Here is a 17,589-nt window from a genome sequence, read left to right as displayed (position 1 = left end):
AGGAAGGATGTGACCATGGTGGATAGACCAACTGCTTGAAGTTGCATGGGAGCTGAAGGTGTGGAGCAGACTGGGTCTTTGTGATCCTTTGTCTTGTAAAATCTTTATTGGAAGCTACTTCAAGAACTATGTTACTATGCAAGGTGTGTATGACTTGCTTCAAACAAATCCTGCGTCTGTTTAATTCTGTAGCTTGATGTATTGATAATTTTTTTTCCTACGAGGAAAGTCTCTTATTAATAAAAAGCCTGGAGTAATCTTGATATATTTTAATACTCCATCCTGTGGCTTATATTCAAATGGTGTGTCCTGTTAAGAAAAGCTATTTAAACAACCATTTTCTCCTGCAGTGGTTCATTTCCTTCAACCTCTTGCATCGTTTATGGTAGTATCCCAATTTCCTGACTAGTTAATGTGAGTTGATAGCATAACAAATATGGTTATATAAGTTACCCAGTTTTTTAAAAAGTTTTGAGTGGCAAAGGATTTTTGTCCATCATAATATGTGTAAGGATTTAAAGAAGGTAAGTTACTCCATGTTTCTGATTTTCTCCTTGGTTATCTAGAGACTAAATCCATGGAGCAAAGTGGTGTGGTGAGGGGAAGGAACCCACCAACAATAAAACATCTTCCTGAACACTGGCTTTGGCTTGTGTACTTCCAAAGGTAAGTAAAATCACCTGCACGTGGTTCTTACCTAATTTCAGCTATGCTTTTCTGGTGGAGCAGTGCAGTGGCATTGTCTGAACAAAATCTAATCTGTGATGGAGACGGGCTGGCTCACAGCAGCGAAGTCATCACAGCTCTCACCTGCTTCCAGTGGCAGTGAGTAAAGTGCAGAAGCTGGTGATTTATTATGTTAGGTATATTTCAGTAGCATCTGGAAGTTCAGGACACTACTGTATTTTGCAGTGTAGACACAGAGCAAATAGTTTGGCTCCAGAGAGCCTCAGTCTGTTGCTAAGAAACTGTAGGGTTTGTGGCTGAAAAAAAAAAAAGAAAAACAACAACAACAACAAAAAACCTGAAGTGAAACTACAGTAGATAAGTTCCCCCCCCCCCCTTCTAATTTCTCCTGTGATTTCTGTGATTTATTTTGGAGCATCATTTATTATTATTATTATTTTTAATACCTAGAAGGGGCATGAGAGTGAGCATGGCTCTCACTTGTATTAAAATCTGTTATTTTTTGGCAGGCTCATGACCAAAATCTAGATGAATCAGAGCCTGGAGTAGCCATGCTGCTTTTTTTTCTTTTTTTCAATGTGATCTCAGGCATGCTCTGAGTGGAGTTGCTAAGAAATTGAGCTTATAATACTTCAACAAAGCACATGTATGTGCTAGGAATGTACCTAGTACCAGCAGCAGCTCAGACAGATGTGTCACACTGCCATTTGGTAACTGTGTAGGAACATCTTTCAGTAAATACAAGAGCATCTTCCAATATTTATTCTGAAATAATTCAAATTAAAGAGCAGTTCATCAGTGAGCGGTCCACTTGTTCTACACCAAAAGTGTATTTGAAGTGTGCCCAGAGCCTTTGAAAAGCATCAGTGTTGATGTGTGTTAGATCCTGTGTGTGTACCAGGCAGAAGCATCATGTGATCTTCATTTGGCCTCAGTGATGGTCTCAAAACTTGAAGAATTCATTGCAGCTTTTGTATAACTTTCTATTTAATGGTAGAGAATGCATCGTATAAATGTTTTCAAGATTCCCAAGGCGGAGGAAAGTCTGGAGATCTTGTCTAGGTTTGGTTCTGCAGCATACATTCTGGCTGTGCATGCTGGAGCCACACCATGGGTTAAGCTCTGCTTGGCAGGGGCTGCAGGTTGGCAGAGGGAACATTAACAGCCGATGGAAAAGTGCATGTGTTCACTTGAAAATAGCTCTGTGACAATTTCAGCTTTTTGGTTTGTTTTGCAAGCACAGTTACTCTGGCATTCACTTTACACTACAGGGCAAAACTTGAGTTTCGCCAGAAGGAAACAGTGATGGCAGTGCATTGAATTGGGGTGTGTTTGAATAAAGGGTTTAAAAGGGTTTTACTGCTGACTGGTGCCATCACTGGATTCTGCTCTGCTCCAGGTGGTTCTGTCACTGGAACGTGCTGATGGGCCTCAGGCTTCATTTTGGGGGATGCTTGTTGGAACTGGTGGTACTGAGGGTTATTTGACATCTGATCTTTCAATTGTGATAATTCTGAAGCCTGCTGAGTGCAATTTTTGGTGACATCCGTTGTTGAATAAAATGTACCCAATATTTTTCATCCTAAAAGGCTGCTCCTGCAGCCATCATGTGGGGGTAGTGGAGTGAGACCGTTAGCAGAGGGTAAGCACTTAACTGTTCTTTTCCAGATGGAAAAACAATTGTTTTTTCTTATTTGTTTTGGTTTGGATGTTATGTAGTTATGCGTGTAGGACATGGGTCCTTTTAATGCCCCCCTGTCCAGTGTTGGGTGTCTTGGGCAAAAACATAGGAAGAAACCAAGAGCTTGAGGACACACATGGTCTTTTTCCTTTCTTTTCCTCAGAAACGGGAGAGTGGGGAGCTGAACACCGCCCGGGGGAGGATCTCTGTGTGGAGATGGGAAGGAAGCAGTGCGGCGTGCGCTAACCGCCGAGCGGGCAGGCCGGGCTCTCGCACGTCGCCAGAAGGCCGTTCAACCCTGCGCCGCCCTCACGGCGGAGTCCCTAGATCCCGCTCCACCGCCTGAGGCGCCCGGCTCCCGCCGCGCTGCACCGCGACACAGGGGCCAGGCCGTGGGCGGCCCAGGCCCCGCCCCCTCCTCGCACGCCTCCGACTATTGGCCGCGCCCCCACCTCTTTTTGCATATTCATCGGCCCCGCGCCGTGTACCCACCAATAGGAGGGGGGGGAGGGGGGGGCGGCCGCTTCGTTAGCATACGCACCTCGGCGCTGGGCGCGGAGCTGCTGCAGCCGCCGCTCGCAGGGACAGGCCGGGAGGGGCGGGGGCGCTAAGCTGCGCCGCGCTCCGCTCCGTGCCGCGCTCAGCGTCCGCCCCGCGGTCGGCTGGCCATGGCCGCCCCCGCGCCCTACCTGCGGCGCTGAGGAGCGGCGGGGCAGGGCGCCGGACGGGGCGGCGCCGGGCTCGGGAGGGTTTTTTGTCCGTCTCCGCGGTGCTCTTCTTTATTTTTTGTATTTTTTTATCGTCTTTTTTTTATTATTATTATTTTATTTTATTTCCCGACGGGGCCGTGCCGCGGAGCGGTGCGGGGCCCGGCGATGCGGTGCCTCGCGCTGCTCGGCCTCGTCGCCTGGGGCCTGGGCAGCTCGGCCGGGCCCAGCGGCGGGGCCTCCCCCCCGCCCTGCCCGGCCTCCTGCAGCTGCGACGGGGACCGAGGAGTAGACTGCTCCGGGCGGGGGCTGGCCGCCGTGCCGCCGGGGCTCAGCGCCTTCACGCAGGCTCTGTGAGTGGGGAGCGGAGGGGGGCAGGTGGGAGCGCGGCGCGGTGTGAGGTTTCCAGTGTTGGAGGTGGGGAACTGGAGCTGCGGCTTGGAGATCGTGGGCTGCGCTGGGTGTGATGGCTCCCCCGCTGTTGGGCTGTCTCGTAAAATGGAATCGGTGCGTCCTCGCTGCCCGATGTGTGCGCGTTCGAAGAACCAACACACGTCGCAGATTAGGCTACCAAAGAGTTTCAGCTTGTATTGCCGTGCAGGTCAGCTCTCAGAGGGCTTGTGCGTGATTGGAACCCGAGCAGGCGCTCTCCAGCTGTCTCATGCTGTAGTGATCGTAAAGGATGCTGTTGGTCACTTTTTGTTTGCTTTTTTTTGTTGTTGTTGTTGTTGTTCTTCTTATTATTTACAGCACAAAAGCTGGGTGCCTTCGCGATAATTCTGTGCTTGAATGGGACTCTTGTAGTAAGGCCACTGGAAGTTCAGGATATGCAAGCAATAGGAAGCTCATTTCCGAACCTGCTCTGACTGCACCAGGAGAGCTGGGCGAGCGTGTGCTGTGCGAAGAAAGAAATAAAATCAAATCACTCCCTCCAGCTGACGTGTCTGTGTCATGGCAAAGCGTCTTAGCGATGTGCAGAGAAGAAAGCTTTTTGTGCTCTGTGTCAGGCAGCACGGTGATGCTACGAAATCCCCTTAGTGCTGCTATGGGGCTTGTTGCAATTACAACCATGGCACCAGGGTCTGTAGCACAAAGATGGCTCAGAACAGGTTGGCAAACAGTGTTCTGTGGTAATAGAGTAAAATATATGGCTGTATTTTGGCATTGGCAACTGAGAGCTGTTGCTGAGAGGCAGCATGTTGAGAGGTATTGTATCAGAGCAGCAGCTCTTTACTTTTAAATCAGGAGAGATAGAGCTTTAATCGAGAGGTGAAGGCTTGCTCACAAATGCAGGCATGTTAGCGAAGGGATTTTGGAAGATACAGAGGTGTGGCAGCACTGTATCTGAGTTGTCTGAAGGTCTGGAGAGGATGGGCTGGATGGAGGAATGTGGAGGGAGACGGGAGGACACGACCAGGGGTAATGAGCTGATGCTTCTGTTGTGGGCGGCCATTTGTTCCGTATAATTTAGGTAGGTGTTTATGTAACTCTTAATTACCAGCTGCCCTGCTTTCTGTTTATGAAGGTTGTGATTCTGCTTTGTTGCAATGTAACTGTCACCGAGTGAGCTGATATGCCTGGGCGATAATGCTGAGGTGGTGGTGGTGGTTTGGCTTTTGTAGTCAGCGCAGCACATTGCTGAGCCTTGCTCTGACACTTCATGTGCCGTGTGCTAGAAAGCATTCATGTTCATGGAAAGAAGTCACGGTGGGGCATGCTCAAGGTGCTGCTTTGAGAACTGGAATTCTAGTCCGGGGCTTAATGCTAGTGTGAGTGTTCTGCAGGAGATAGAAAGCAGGTAGTTCTGGCTAATGGCTTCAGGGACATCTGAAATGGGCCTGGCTGTTTCCAGGGGCATGCAGGACAACCATCTGTACCACAGTCCTTTAGTGAACTAACCCCACAGTTGCTACTTGCTTTTGTTTTAAATGCTCCAGTTTTACTGTCTGTGTTCCAGTGTTGCCTTCTTCCATTGCCTCCCCAAACTCTGGATCTCATTTACCCAGTTTTCCCACAGAGATGGGTGTTAAGGATAAAGCAGCCCTCTTGTCTGCTGGTCTCTATAACTTATGTACCCTACAGTCGGGTGTGGGTTACACTAGAGCTTCATGAAATGAAGATGTCACAATGAGGAAGGATCCTATTTGACCCCATTGTCATGCAGGTTGTTCCAGCAGCTGCAGAGAGCCAATTGTCTTCTTTTCAGCTCACAGGCAGTGCAGAAGTACCTCCCCTGTCTTGCATTTGAGTTAATTTCCTGCTGTGTTTATGTATAAATGGCAAAATTATATGGTACTGTTTGGATTCAGCAGAGTGCGCGTTTCTCTCTCTCTCTCTCTCTCTCTCTCTCTCTCTCTCTTTCTCTTTCTTTTTGTGTCCTGTGGCACTTTTATTTCCAGAATGGTACTGAAATGCAGTTGGGTAGATATCAGCTGTCTTCCTCTAACCAGGTACCCATGCTTCACATCCCCTGGCATCCAGTCTGCACAGCAAGAACCTGGTGGAGGCTCAGGGGATGCCATCTAGCAGAGCTGTTATGGTGAGAAGAAAGGATGTCCAGACACAGCAAAATGTGTCTGCAAAATGTAGCTTAATTGCTGTCCTCTTGAGATAGGGAGGCCTTATCTAATGAGAGGTTTGAAGGTTTTACAGTTACTCTGTTTAGTTTTTCACTTGCGTGTGTAATATACCAGTGATACTCTGGCAAGTAATAAAAAGCTTATTCTGTCTTCCAGAACCAGGGAATGGAGCTGACCTGTTCCTCGTTTGTAAAGGGCTGTAGACAGCCCTCTGTCTCTCCCCTGGGTGTCCCTCTGGCCCTGGTGCTGTTAGGCCCCTGGTTTGCTGGGAACCCTTCTGTGGAATTCATTGCTGTTTCAAAGCTTGCTATGTATTTTTATCCTTTGAATGTTTTCTATTGGCAGCAAACTTGATGTTTGGCTGCTACCTCTCTTTTCCTTTTCTTCCTCCCAGAATAAGGCCCAGTGCCCCACCGTAACACATGATTTGTTAGGTACTTGGCATTTATTTTGCATATTGAGGTCGCGTATATCAGCAATATGTCATTTCTTGTTGGGTCCTTACTGGCAGGAGCTCGTAAATGTGACTTGGGGAACAGATACTGAGATAAGTCTCTGGCGTGGAAAAAAAAAATTGGACTTCAGTGCAAGCAGGTTTGTGCTGGTAAATAATTAGCTCTGCAGTTCTTGAGAGGAATTCGCTGGTAACTCTCCGCCTGAGATGGAAAATATGGAAGCCGTAGTAGAAGGGCTCAAAAACAAAACAAAACCCAAAGAAACTTCCTCCAAATGGATCTTAATTTGTTTTGTATTGTACATCTAAGCCAGCAATTTTTGCAGGACACAAGCTCTTATTTGCCTAGAGAAAATTACTGGCCTGGATTTCAGAAGGGCTGAGCACCCACCCTCCTTTCAGAGGGAATGGAAGCTCAATGAGGGTCTCCCCACATCTGCTTGTGCTCTTTCCTCCTCTCCACCGCCCTGGTGCTCATTCCTAAAGCTCATCCTCATGTTGGGAATGGGCATGAGCCCATGTGGTGTTTATGGTCTGGAGAATTTGCAAACAGCTCAGGTTTGCCTGCTGCTTGTTTTGCAAATAAGCAAGGCAACAAGGTGGCTGCTGGCTGGTTAGCCTTAGCGTTGCTCCGTCAGGCGGATTGGGTTTTGGACTGCAGCTTGGTGGTTTTGGGGGTCTTTGGCATGACAGAAGGTCCAAAACAGCTGGGGGAAGAACTGGAGAAATCTGTGTCATCATAGAAATAGGTGACAGAGGTGGGAGAAGATAGGCAGGATAGGGTAAGACAGGAGAAGAAACTATCCCTACATGGAAAAAAGAAATCCCTCAGTTCAGGCGCTGAGGATTTAGACATTAGGAGACCCATGTAAACAGAGCTTTCAGCAGCATTTCCCACATTAGAGGTGCTGGCTGTCCTCCCTACGTGGTTGGCTCACCATCTGCTGCAGCACTGACCCAGGATTTTGCTATAGGGAAATTCTCTTGGGTAGTTTTTCGTACCTGCCTTTCAAGTACTGCTGCAGTTTTTTTGATAAGATATTCTCCAACTGTGGTCTGAACAGAGATTTCTGGTTGTGTGATACTGTTTTTTTGCTGTTTCTCACCCCTATAGATCCCTTTTTGAAATGTGGCTGCGGTTGTTAGCCTTCCCTTTGTAACCCAGAGGCAGCCAGCAGTGGTGGGCACAGAACTGGGTGCAGCCGTGGACATCATGGTAGTTTGGTCAGGGTTGGGGGTGCCCCATCCCTGGAGATGGCCAAGGGCAGGCTGGCTGGGGCTGTGAGCACCTGCTGGAGCTGTGGGTATCTGTGCATTGTAGGGGAGTCAGGCTAGGTGACCTATAAAGGTCCCTTCCAACTCAAACAATTTTGTGATCAAATCGGGAGCATCTACCATGTGTTGGTGCCTGGAAAGTGTAATTAAATCATGCAGAAATGGCATGTGATCTACCTGGCAAAAGAGCTGACCTTGTTTTTAAAAGTGCTGAGTTACTGCTGCTGTCAGTGCCTTGTGCTGAAGTAGAAAGTTTACAGTATTTTCAGATCTTACATCATGTCTTTGAAAATTTGTAACCAAAATAGCAGAATGCATTTTATTTTGCTGTTGAGCGATTTGACTGTTACAGGACTGTGACAAGGTCAGAGCTTCCCGGAAACATATTGAGGTGGCTGAGAGATCAAAGTGCAAAAAAAAAAAAAAAAAATCTGGATTTTGGCTTCATCCTGAATTTAGCAGCACATTCTGCATGGAGTTAATCAAGTTGCGCTGTTTGTCATATTTGTCTCTTACAACCATGATCTCATACATAATGGGCAAGAAACTGCAATACATTTGTCCCTATAGAAGGAGGTTTCTTTTGTTTCTCAGGTGATGCCAGTTGGAAGCAGAGCTAGGTGTTTGTTGGTATGACGCAAGATCATTCCTACAAGGCATTATCAGCTCTGTTGTTGAAATGGAATCCTCAGTGTACCAACAGGCTTTGTTGTTGTTCAAATCTAATATCGATAATTACACATTTAATTAAATCTCTTGCTTTAAAATACTGAAGATGATTTGGGGATTAAAAAAAAAGAACCCAAACTATTATGAAACATAAGAAACTCTTTAAAACTCCGAATCTAATTCCCATAAGCCCTGCATTAAGAATGCAGGAGGAGCCTCAAACCGCTTATATGTAGTCTACAGAAGCTGTACAGAAGATGCTGCCTCCTGGTAAGGAAAGGAGTGCTAATTCTTTTCCTTGAGGAAAAAAATGGAAAGACTTTGTGAAGTTGTGAAGAGTGCCCTGAAAAATCAGGCCCTTGCAGTGAACAGCTGTGCTCTCAGCATTTTCTTATTCAAATATGATGACTTTTTTTAAGCACTGTACCTCCTTTTCTCTCCCCCAACCAATCCTGGAGGAGTGCTGAGTCTCACATGGACTATCTTCACTCCAAAAGCTTGGAGAAAATGTGTTTGGACTTCTAAATGGTGCACAATTAACAATGAATCATAAATGGATGTGCAATTTCTGAAGTATGCAGGGGAGGCCTAAACCTGTTTAATTTGGCTTAATGATGCTGCAAACACGGTCATGCATTTTATAACCTTGTCCTGTTAAAATGTGTTTTTTTGGGGAGTTTTCCCATTACCTTCTTGACATGCACACAGTTGCACATGAATAGCTTGCCCCAGAGCCTCAGCAGGGAGAGCAGCATGGCTGTGTTTTCATTAGGCCTGTTACTACAAGGAAAACATATGGGATGTTTCAGTCCTGTCTTTGCAGGCGGCATACAGGGTCTGCTTGGCACAGCTGCTGCGTCCAGCCTTCACTGGGCTCGCTTGTGTTATAAAAGCTTGGAAGGAGCTATCTTTTTCATAGAATCATCATGTGGCTTATAGTTGGAAAGGACCTTAAAGATCATGGAGCTCCAATCTGCCTACCATGGGCTGGCCGCCCCCAGTTCAGGGTGCCCAGAGCTCCATCCACCTGGCATTGGGCGCCTCCAGGGCTTGGGCACCCACAGCTTCTGGGCAGCAGTGCCAGGGCTTCAGCACCCTGTGTGAATTCAGCACCCTGAGTGAGGAATTTCTGCCCAGCATCTAACCTCAACCTCCCCTCCTGTAGTTTAAAGCCATTTCCCCTTGTCCTGTCACTATCAGACCATGTAAAATGATTCTTTGATTCTAACTGGAACACTTGGGTTTAAGAAGTGGGGAAAAAAAGAAAGAAGTAAAATGGATTTGCTAATATTGACCAAACTGTTAATATTTTACAGAACTGGTGTGACTCTTGCTAGGTGTAGAAAATCCATGTCTTTTCCAAGGGCAAATCTGCTGGCGCTGTGCTGAGTGTTTAGTAGAGACTAAATTTCTTGAATACCCAGCGTCAAGTGATGATCTATTCAGAACTGACTTACTCTTGCTTGAAATCTCTATTCCAGAAGTTTTAAGGAGTTTATTTACGTGATTGTTTGTTTTTTACCATCTTTCCCACAAAACCCCGGTCTCCAGGCCAGAAATGTACAGTTAAGAATTTTAAGCAGGGTTTTGAGGATAATAAACAGCAGTCGTTCATGGCTTCAACCTCTGCAATTGCACAGCAAAGCCGATGTTTCCTGTTTAGAATCTCTCCTGAGTAATCGTGCCAGTAAACTAAATCTGAAGTGTGTTTGAAAGAGAAGACTGTTGTTTAAACAACGGTGTGTCAGAAATCCTGCTTGAGAGTAGGACTGCCTGTACTGCTGCTGTCCATTCACAGAAGACAATTTTTTGTGTCCTGATAACTAACCACAGGGATGGGAGAAATACCATAACACATGTTGGGTTGATGCATATATCTAAATACTCTGGATTTTTGTCTACCCAAGTTCATCCCACAGTTCCTTCAGGCAAAGCGCATCACTGAGTCTCAGTTGATTTGGTGCCATCAGCAATGGAAAATAAATGATAACAGGAACATCAAAAATATCCTCCTTAATGCCATTATTTGCGGCTGTGAGGATTCAGTGTCCTGTCAGTGTCTGCGGGATGTCATGTGCAAGTACCAAAGTAATCACCAAGTTAAGAAATTCTACCTTAGCAGGGCAATGTGAAATCATCTTCCTCCGTGAGCTTCAGTTACGCCCATGGAGAGCACCCAGTTAGGAATGTCTACACGCTGCTCTCCCCAGCATGGAGTTCCCTGTTTGTTGAGAGTGCAGCTGTACATTGAGCTTTTTACTACTCCAAGGTTGTAAGAAATATTGGTTGTGACAGAAAGTGGGTATGTGCTTGCCTGCATGGATCTCTTGAATTGTAAGCATCTAACGTTTACTTTCCAAACTCTAGGTGCCTTTTTAAAATAAGAGTTGGTGCCTTTTTCCCCTTGTCCTGTTACTGTTGTGGTGTTCAGGGTTATGTGCATTCTCCAGCTTGCTTGTCTTCAACAGGTATGAGCTGAATATGAATTTCCCTATCGCTCCCCAAACTGTGAAGGAGTACGTGCTCCATATGTGCTTTATGTTTTAAAAGCACTTAGTGCCTAGGTTTTTTTTCCAAGAATGTATATAGGTCATCCAAGAAGCTTCAGCAAGTAATAACTGAGTGTTTGTGCAATTAAAAAGGCAAACAAATGCTCTTCTGGTGCTGCCTTGCCAGCAACAAGGCATTGCTTGTGCCTTAGAAAGGCTCTCTGCCCTGAGTACTCAACTTGCGTAGAAGGAGATTCTATTGCTGCTTCACCATCTTCTCAGGTTGTGCAAATGACTTTCCTTGGGTTTTTGCACAACAGCCCAAGGCTTCTGAGGAAGGGCTAGACAAGTAGCTCACCTCACTTGTTTCCTTTTGTTACAGCCATTTGAACAAGATGGTTTCCTCTACGTAATGGTGGAAGCACAATGAGCACCTCAACTGTTGAAAATCTCAGGCGTATTTTAAGCATTTTTTTAACTTTTGAAAAGATGCTATCTGTGGAGAGATTAATGAGCAATAAGTAAACTATGTTGGATCTGGGCTTCCAGAATGCAGTTTAACTGCTCTAGGTTTCGGCACACTCATTTAATTACTAGGTTACTGCATGTTTTCTCTGGGGGGTGGGAGTGTGTGTGTGTGTGTGTGAGAGAGAGAGAGTGAGTGTCTAGGGGAAGCGTATCCGTTTATACAAAGAGTATGCAGTTTGGGGATGCCATGTTTGTGTTGCCTAAACAATCTTGCTGCCTTAATTTCCCTTCAAGAAAATTGTAGATAGGTCTTACTATCGTTTACACTTGATTACTTCAGTGTTAACTTCCCCTATGTAATTTAATATGCATAAACTTAATTATTCTTTTCTGGCCTAGGGAGAGATTTCCTTCCAATAATTACCTTCGCTGCCCTTTACCCTTCTGCAGGTTAGTCTGTTTGGAGAGACAGCGTTGCTCAGTAAGCAATTCCAAACACAACAGTGCCTGAAGCTGTCCTGGAAACTTAATTTATACCTTTTACATTTCATGTTAAGCTTCAGATCACTGAAACACAACTGCTAGGTGTATAGAGCTACTCAATATCTCACTTAAATAAAGGCAGTAGGTACTTACCAGAAAAGCACTGGTTTGCACCTCATTCTTGTGCTGTATGTGAGGTGATTCAGGTAAAAAGGAAATATAAATTAGCAAATAACTTCCATTAATTCAGCCATTTCTTTTTACAAGCAACTGCTGTTTAGTCATATACTATTTGAATGTCAAAAGAGCATGACTCCATATGAGATGAATGTGATGCAATATTGCCAGACTGATTGCTCCTGTGATAGCAAAGAAATACATATTTAATTTGGTGGAAATTTCTCAGGATTACATCTTTCTAATTGTTAATTATTGGATAATTTCTTCCTTAAAATCTTTTTATTTTAAGGCAGTAGTAGTTAGGGAAGAATCATTTAGGTAGGCGGGAAGTGCAGAATTCTAACAGCTTTGTCTTCTGCAACTTGTACAGCATACAGATTAATACAAAATATATCACTTGATATATCAAAAGGATGGGGATGCTGCCTTCTATGCCATGTAACTGTACATAACTGTTTTGTGATAAAAAGTTCAGTTTGTGTTGGACCTCTGGGATATATCATGCCTGTATTAAGATAAGATAGTTATTTAACTCGACTATTAATGGCAGAGCAAATGTGTTTATAAAATGGACTATCTTCATTTATGTGGAAAAGATCAAGTGCTTTGAATGTGACAAAGTTGTGTATGACTTTGCATTAAACTGCCTTTGTTATATCCTGATGGTTGTTTACAACCAAGCAAAACCAGAGGGATCATATTGGAAAAGTTTTCTCACATTTTATTTTAAGGTTATTTTGTAAAGTTTTAGTTTCTAGTCATTTGCAGGATTACTCGGCCCTCCACTATGAGTTAAAATACTGCATATGCCTTATACTTGTAAGATTTCGTGTTGACTCTAAAATGAGTTGGTGCTTGTGTCCACCTTGTATCCATTAGAATCCTGCCTTCCCAGCAACGTACCTTCATCAGAACATAATTCTCATTGATCAGTTGGGCTTGAGGTAAGAACTAGAGTGCGTTTCCTTGCTCATTTGCCATCTATGGTGAGGTAAAAACATATCCATGTTTTTTTGTGGAGTTAGCCGTGGAGACAGAATCACAAGTGCAGTTTTCTTGTTGGGATTCATCTGTAAAATGCATGCTGCCAGGAGGACACACACCCAGGCAGGCTGGAAATGCAGGTAGATCATTTAGATTGCATTCTGTGGGTCTTCTGCTTTTCCATCACAAGTGCATTAGATGTGTTTATATAAAGAATTGATCCCATGTACATGATTAAACTTGACAAGCCTTAATCTCTATTGCCAAGAGTGTGGGCTAGATAGTTCATGTGGTAGGTCTTTTTTTTTTCATGTAAATACTTGTGATGTTGGATTTGCATTAAGCATGCTGTTTTTCTCTTGATAGTCTAGTGGTAAAAATCTACTTAGGTTTAAATAGTGTAGTCATGTGAGTGCTGAAGAAACCGAAGAAAGAACTTGAACTTTTCAATAAAATTACTCCTAATATAAGTGCTTCTTTGATCTCATTTGTCTATAGTAGTGAGCAATAGGTATCAGATTTAATTTTGTCAGAGAGTTTCTGTGAAAGATTTCATTCAAATTTATGAATTCTCTTTTGAGGAACTAGAAAACACACTAACTGTTCTTACTTCCTTATATTCTTGTGTCAGCAGTGGTAAGCGTTATTATCTTTGGTTCATATCAGGGGAGAATCCAGAAGGCCAGAGCTTTACTGCTGAATTTGGTTAGCACAAGTATTCAGTCTGGGCTGTGACTCCTAACCAAGTGAGCTGAGCTGGCAAGCTGCACTGATGTGCAGACATTGTTCCAGCAGGATACCTTGTGTGCTGATGCAGCTCGTTCTGCTGGGAACGCGGGCACTGAGGAGCGGTCCTCCACCAGCCTGTGCAGCCACTGTGCTGGCAAAGCAGGCTGTGTTATGTTTTTAGGCTTTGATTGTGTAGGTAGTGAGAGTCATCAGTGTTGGGTGCTGGGCCATGCACTAGTGAGAGGCAGGTTTTCTCTGTGTGGCCAGTTCTTGGGGCTTTTTTGGGCATGGGAGGGAGGAGTTGAGTCTTGTTTTGCTTTTTTACAATATATTACAACAGTGGCATTTGTTACTTCCAGTGTAACTTGGGTTCTCTTGTGATAGGACAAGGGAAAATGGTTTCAAAATTAAAGGGGAGATTTTGATTGGACATAAGGTTTTTTGTTGTTTTTTTTTTGTTGTTGTTGTTTTGTTTTGTTTTTTTACAGTAGAGGGTGGTGAAATACTGGTACAGGTTGCCCAGAGAAGTGGTGGACACCCTGTCCTTGGAGACATGCAGTGTCAGGCTTGACGGAGCTCTGAGCACCTTATGGAGCTGTAGGCATCCCTGTTTGTTGCAGGGAAGTTGGGCCAGATGGCCTTTAAGGGTTCCTTCTAACTCAAACGACTGTATGATTCCGTGTGGTTTGGGAGTTTGTTTTGAAGCGTCTTTTGTCAGGTGCTCTCGTTGGGATATTTGTATTGGCACGGTGTGAGTTTGGATTGTATCTAATAACACCATACGCACTTAGGATGACGCTTTATGTTCATTTCTGAAATTTAAATTACTTTCTAATACAGCAACTTGAGTGCAAATTCCTGCTTGATCAACATTGAAATTCCAGCAAGATCACTGCTATAACAAGTCCTAGTGGACAGGCTTCCTAAAAATGTACACTTGGAGTTAGATAATGCATATATTTCCCCCCTATTTTTTTTCTTTCTTACCTTGTAGAGCTACATCATATTTCTCTGTAGCAGGATGAAGCAAGAACACTGTATAGAACAGGTGACAGCCGTTGGGTATTTGTTGGGCATTAATTCGGCCATCTCAGTCAAGACTCAGAAGGATTTTGGTGCCTAACATTGGAGGACAGTTCCTGAAAGGCAAGTTGCTTCCTGGGCTGTGTAAATATAGGCACAAGCAGCTGGCTCTTAGGTTAGTGTAAAACAAACAGCAGCCAAGAGGAAGCAGAGAGGTTGCCATTGCTGAGCTGCAGCCAAGGCATGGGAGCACCACGTGCTGGCGCCTTCTTGTAACACTGAAGACCTCCATATACATTGCAAACACACAGCTGATCATTGTTGGCCCCTCCAGCCAGCAGAGCCTACCTGAGTGTAGCGAAGTGCCATTTTCAGCCCATACTAGCCCGTGGGACCGCCAGGGCTGTCTGACTGTTCATCCGTCCATCCAGCTGTCCGCCCACCGTGGGGCTGGATGAGCCCGTGCCCTTCTGGCACATTAGTGGCCGACTGCATGTTTTTTTTTTTTTTTTTTTTTTTTTTTAGCCTTAAAATAGCAAGGAACCTACAGCAAACTCGAACTTGTCTTTTATTGCCGATAATATTTAAAAGCTGAAATGTAACAGTATTTCGGTGGTGAATACGTGGAAGTTGTGTATACTGCTTAATGTGTTTCAGAAATCCCTGTTACTTTTCTTCCTTAAATACAAGAAAACAGGCGTGTAATGCCTCATTGAAAGGAGCCTGTAGGGGTGCTTTGTGAGGGTCTTAATTAAGGGCTTTGAAAGACTAAACAAAAGGAAAAAGAAAATGCTACAGGGTTATTGTTATTCCAGCCCATTGGCTCAGCTAGCTGCCCATCCATTGGTGCCTTCTGTCCATTTGGGAACTGAATGACACTTTTGTTCGTGGTTAACAGAGGTGAAAGAAGCCAATTATTGGCTGTCTTTTCCACATGGCAGCTGCAGACGGATTTAACTGCAGGCAAATATGGACTTTTCTGCCACAAGGATGGTTGTGATGACAGTTAGTTTTGTGGAATTGTATGAAAGAAAACAGATTTTTTTTTCCCCCCTCCAGTGACTTGTGTAGATGTTTATTGAAAACTACTGTGAATATGCTGGCTTGGAGTAGGACTGCCTAAATGGCTGAGTTCCCTATGCTAACAGTGTACTCAGGGTGTGTGACAGAGTGGGATTTTTTTAGTTTTTCTTTTTTTTTTCCTATTCCTTCAAAAAAAAAAAGTAACTGTAGGGTATTTTCTTAATTTTATTAATTGGTTTACAGTGTGCATTAACCCTGTTATGGCCGTCAGCTCAGACCATGCTACCCTGCTGTGTGCCATAGCTGCAGAACAACATTTGCAGTTAGCGGGAGGACCCACAACTGCAAAATTCAGGGACCTCAGAAAGCATCTATGAGCTGGAAACTTGCAGCTTCTTCTCCCACATCGCTGGTCCAAAATGTTATAGTGGCCTTTCCTACACCCTTGTTTTTACTTTCCCCTAAAATTTCTTTGTTGGAACCTATGCTTTTAGTTCATATGAGTGAAAAGGTTTGGCTGATGACAAACTGTGCTTGCTAACTGTGTTGATCCTGGAGACGTTTGCTCCAGTTTGGGGCAATTGTAAAAATTGATAAAGAAGCCTTGTCTTGTTCATCCACTGAGGTTTGTTACGTCAAAATACATTTCAGCGTGTTGGCTGCTCAGCAGGCCTGCTGGTGATGTACAGGCCTGCTGCAGGGTGACAGGGGGGGGCCCCTTCTGTAGACACCCAAAGTCTGCATTTAGGCATGGTTTATTATGACTGTGTGTGTGTATGTATTCGTCATTCTCCGGCTGCTGTCAGGGAAAGGCCCCAGCTCTGCCAAGTTCCTGAAAACATGAACTGTGTGTGTGAGCAGCGCTCTGAAGTTGTTCGTGCACTGTTGGCAGTGATGGCTGCACCCACAGATGTACTGACAGTGAAAGGGGCGACCAGCTGAACCTGTAGCTGATCCCTGAGTGTCCTGGCAGGCATTTTGTGTGGCTCTCCTTTGGGTTAGTGTCTTAGGCTCCTTGGGAAGTAAGGGTGGATGTGAACAACCACTGTATTTTGCTCTGTGCAGTGGACTTGGCCATACATCTCAGATCAAAAAGAATGTAGCTGAAACCAGCGTAACTCAACAGGGTGGAAAGCTTTTTACTTGAATTGGGAATTACTTGCTTGTTAAAGTGCTGTGCAATAGCTGACGACTAAGAATTACCAAACCCTACGTTTTGCATCTTAGGAAAACTGGGTAGCTCACATGTAATCTGCCAGCTCGAGATGCCTCAGAAAGTGCCATGTGAAAGCACATTTAGTTCCATAAAGGCAGTTCCAGGTGCTGCCATGAAATCTATTTTGACACTAGAAAGCAGCACTGTGTGCTTTTTGTTTTCCCACAGCATATAGATAATTATAGAGCTGTACTGCAGAAAAAGGCGCTCTCTTTTTTTTTTTTTTTTTGCCAGAAGTAATTTTTAATTGTATCCAAGTTATGTATGTTATGCAAGTGAAAAAATTCCCAAACGTTGGCACCGTTGTATATAGGTTTGGTCTGGTTGAAATGTTTATATTTTCTGTTCTGTCTTAATCCTATCAGTGACTGCGTTCATACGCTAATTTTGTTTTGCTTTCTTTGCTTTGGTCTTCTAAAAATGTCAGGCTTACCCAGAGTTCCGAGGCTCGAGTTGCTTTCTAAACACTGGGTGGGACAGACTAGCAGACCAAAATAAACCATCAGAAAATGAAGAAAATTCAAAATACTTAGAGTTACTGAAGTTGACTTTTTTATGCAGTTGGATTTGTAGCTGTTCTTGTGCTCTTTCTTAACAGAGCAAAAAAACGAAGCAAAAGCAGAGGACTTTTATACGTGTATGTGCGTATAAGGATAGTACTGCTTTTCTGTTGGTGATTTTTAAGTGCTGGGCTTTGTCAGGACAGCTCAGAAACATCTATATCTGTATCCCCATCTGCCTCTTGAGAGTTGGTGGTGCCCGGCCGAGGCTGTGGCCAGAGGCTGCCAGCTCCTCCAGCAGAGCTGAGCTGGCACTGTTTGTTGTGGGGCTGTTGCTAGGTGGAGCGAGATGTGCTGTCCCAGAGTCCAAAGGGTGAGTCTGGCTCTCCAGGTCCTCGGAGACGTTGCTGCGTGGAATTGCCCTTGGAGCTGTGCATGGAGC

General features: G+C 44.6%; 1 protein-coding gene across 3 annotated transcripts in view; it reads left to right on the top strand.

The window, feature by feature from the left end:
• Nucleotides 1-2,901: 2,901 nt before the first annotated feature.
• Nucleotides 2,902-17,589, top strand: part of LGR4 (leucine rich repeat containing G protein-coupled receptor 4) — a 60,534-nt gene continuing 45,846 nt past the window's right edge. The window contains exon 1 of one of the 3 annotated variants that reach the window (XM_426162.8): nucleotides 2,902-3,428. In XM_426162.8, coding sequence (XP_426162.3) covers nucleotides 3,244-3,428 — 185 coding nt within the window. In that variant the 5' untranslated portion in view covers nucleotides 2,902-3,243. Of the gene's footprint in view, nucleotides 17,521-17,589 lie in introns of all 3 variants that reach the window. The other 2 variants (XM_046942137.1, XM_040702059.2) reach the window with 2 other exon arrangements.

This window comes from Gallus gallus, chromosome 5 (assembly GCF_016699485.2).
Source record: "Gallus gallus isolate bGalGal1 chromosome 5, bGalGal1.mat.broiler.GRCg7b, whole genome shotgun sequence".
Taxonomy (NCBI): domain Eukaryota; kingdom Metazoa; phylum Chordata; class Aves; order Galliformes; family Phasianidae; genus Gallus; species Gallus gallus.
This window is presented reverse-complemented; position numbering and strand designations above follow the sequence as displayed.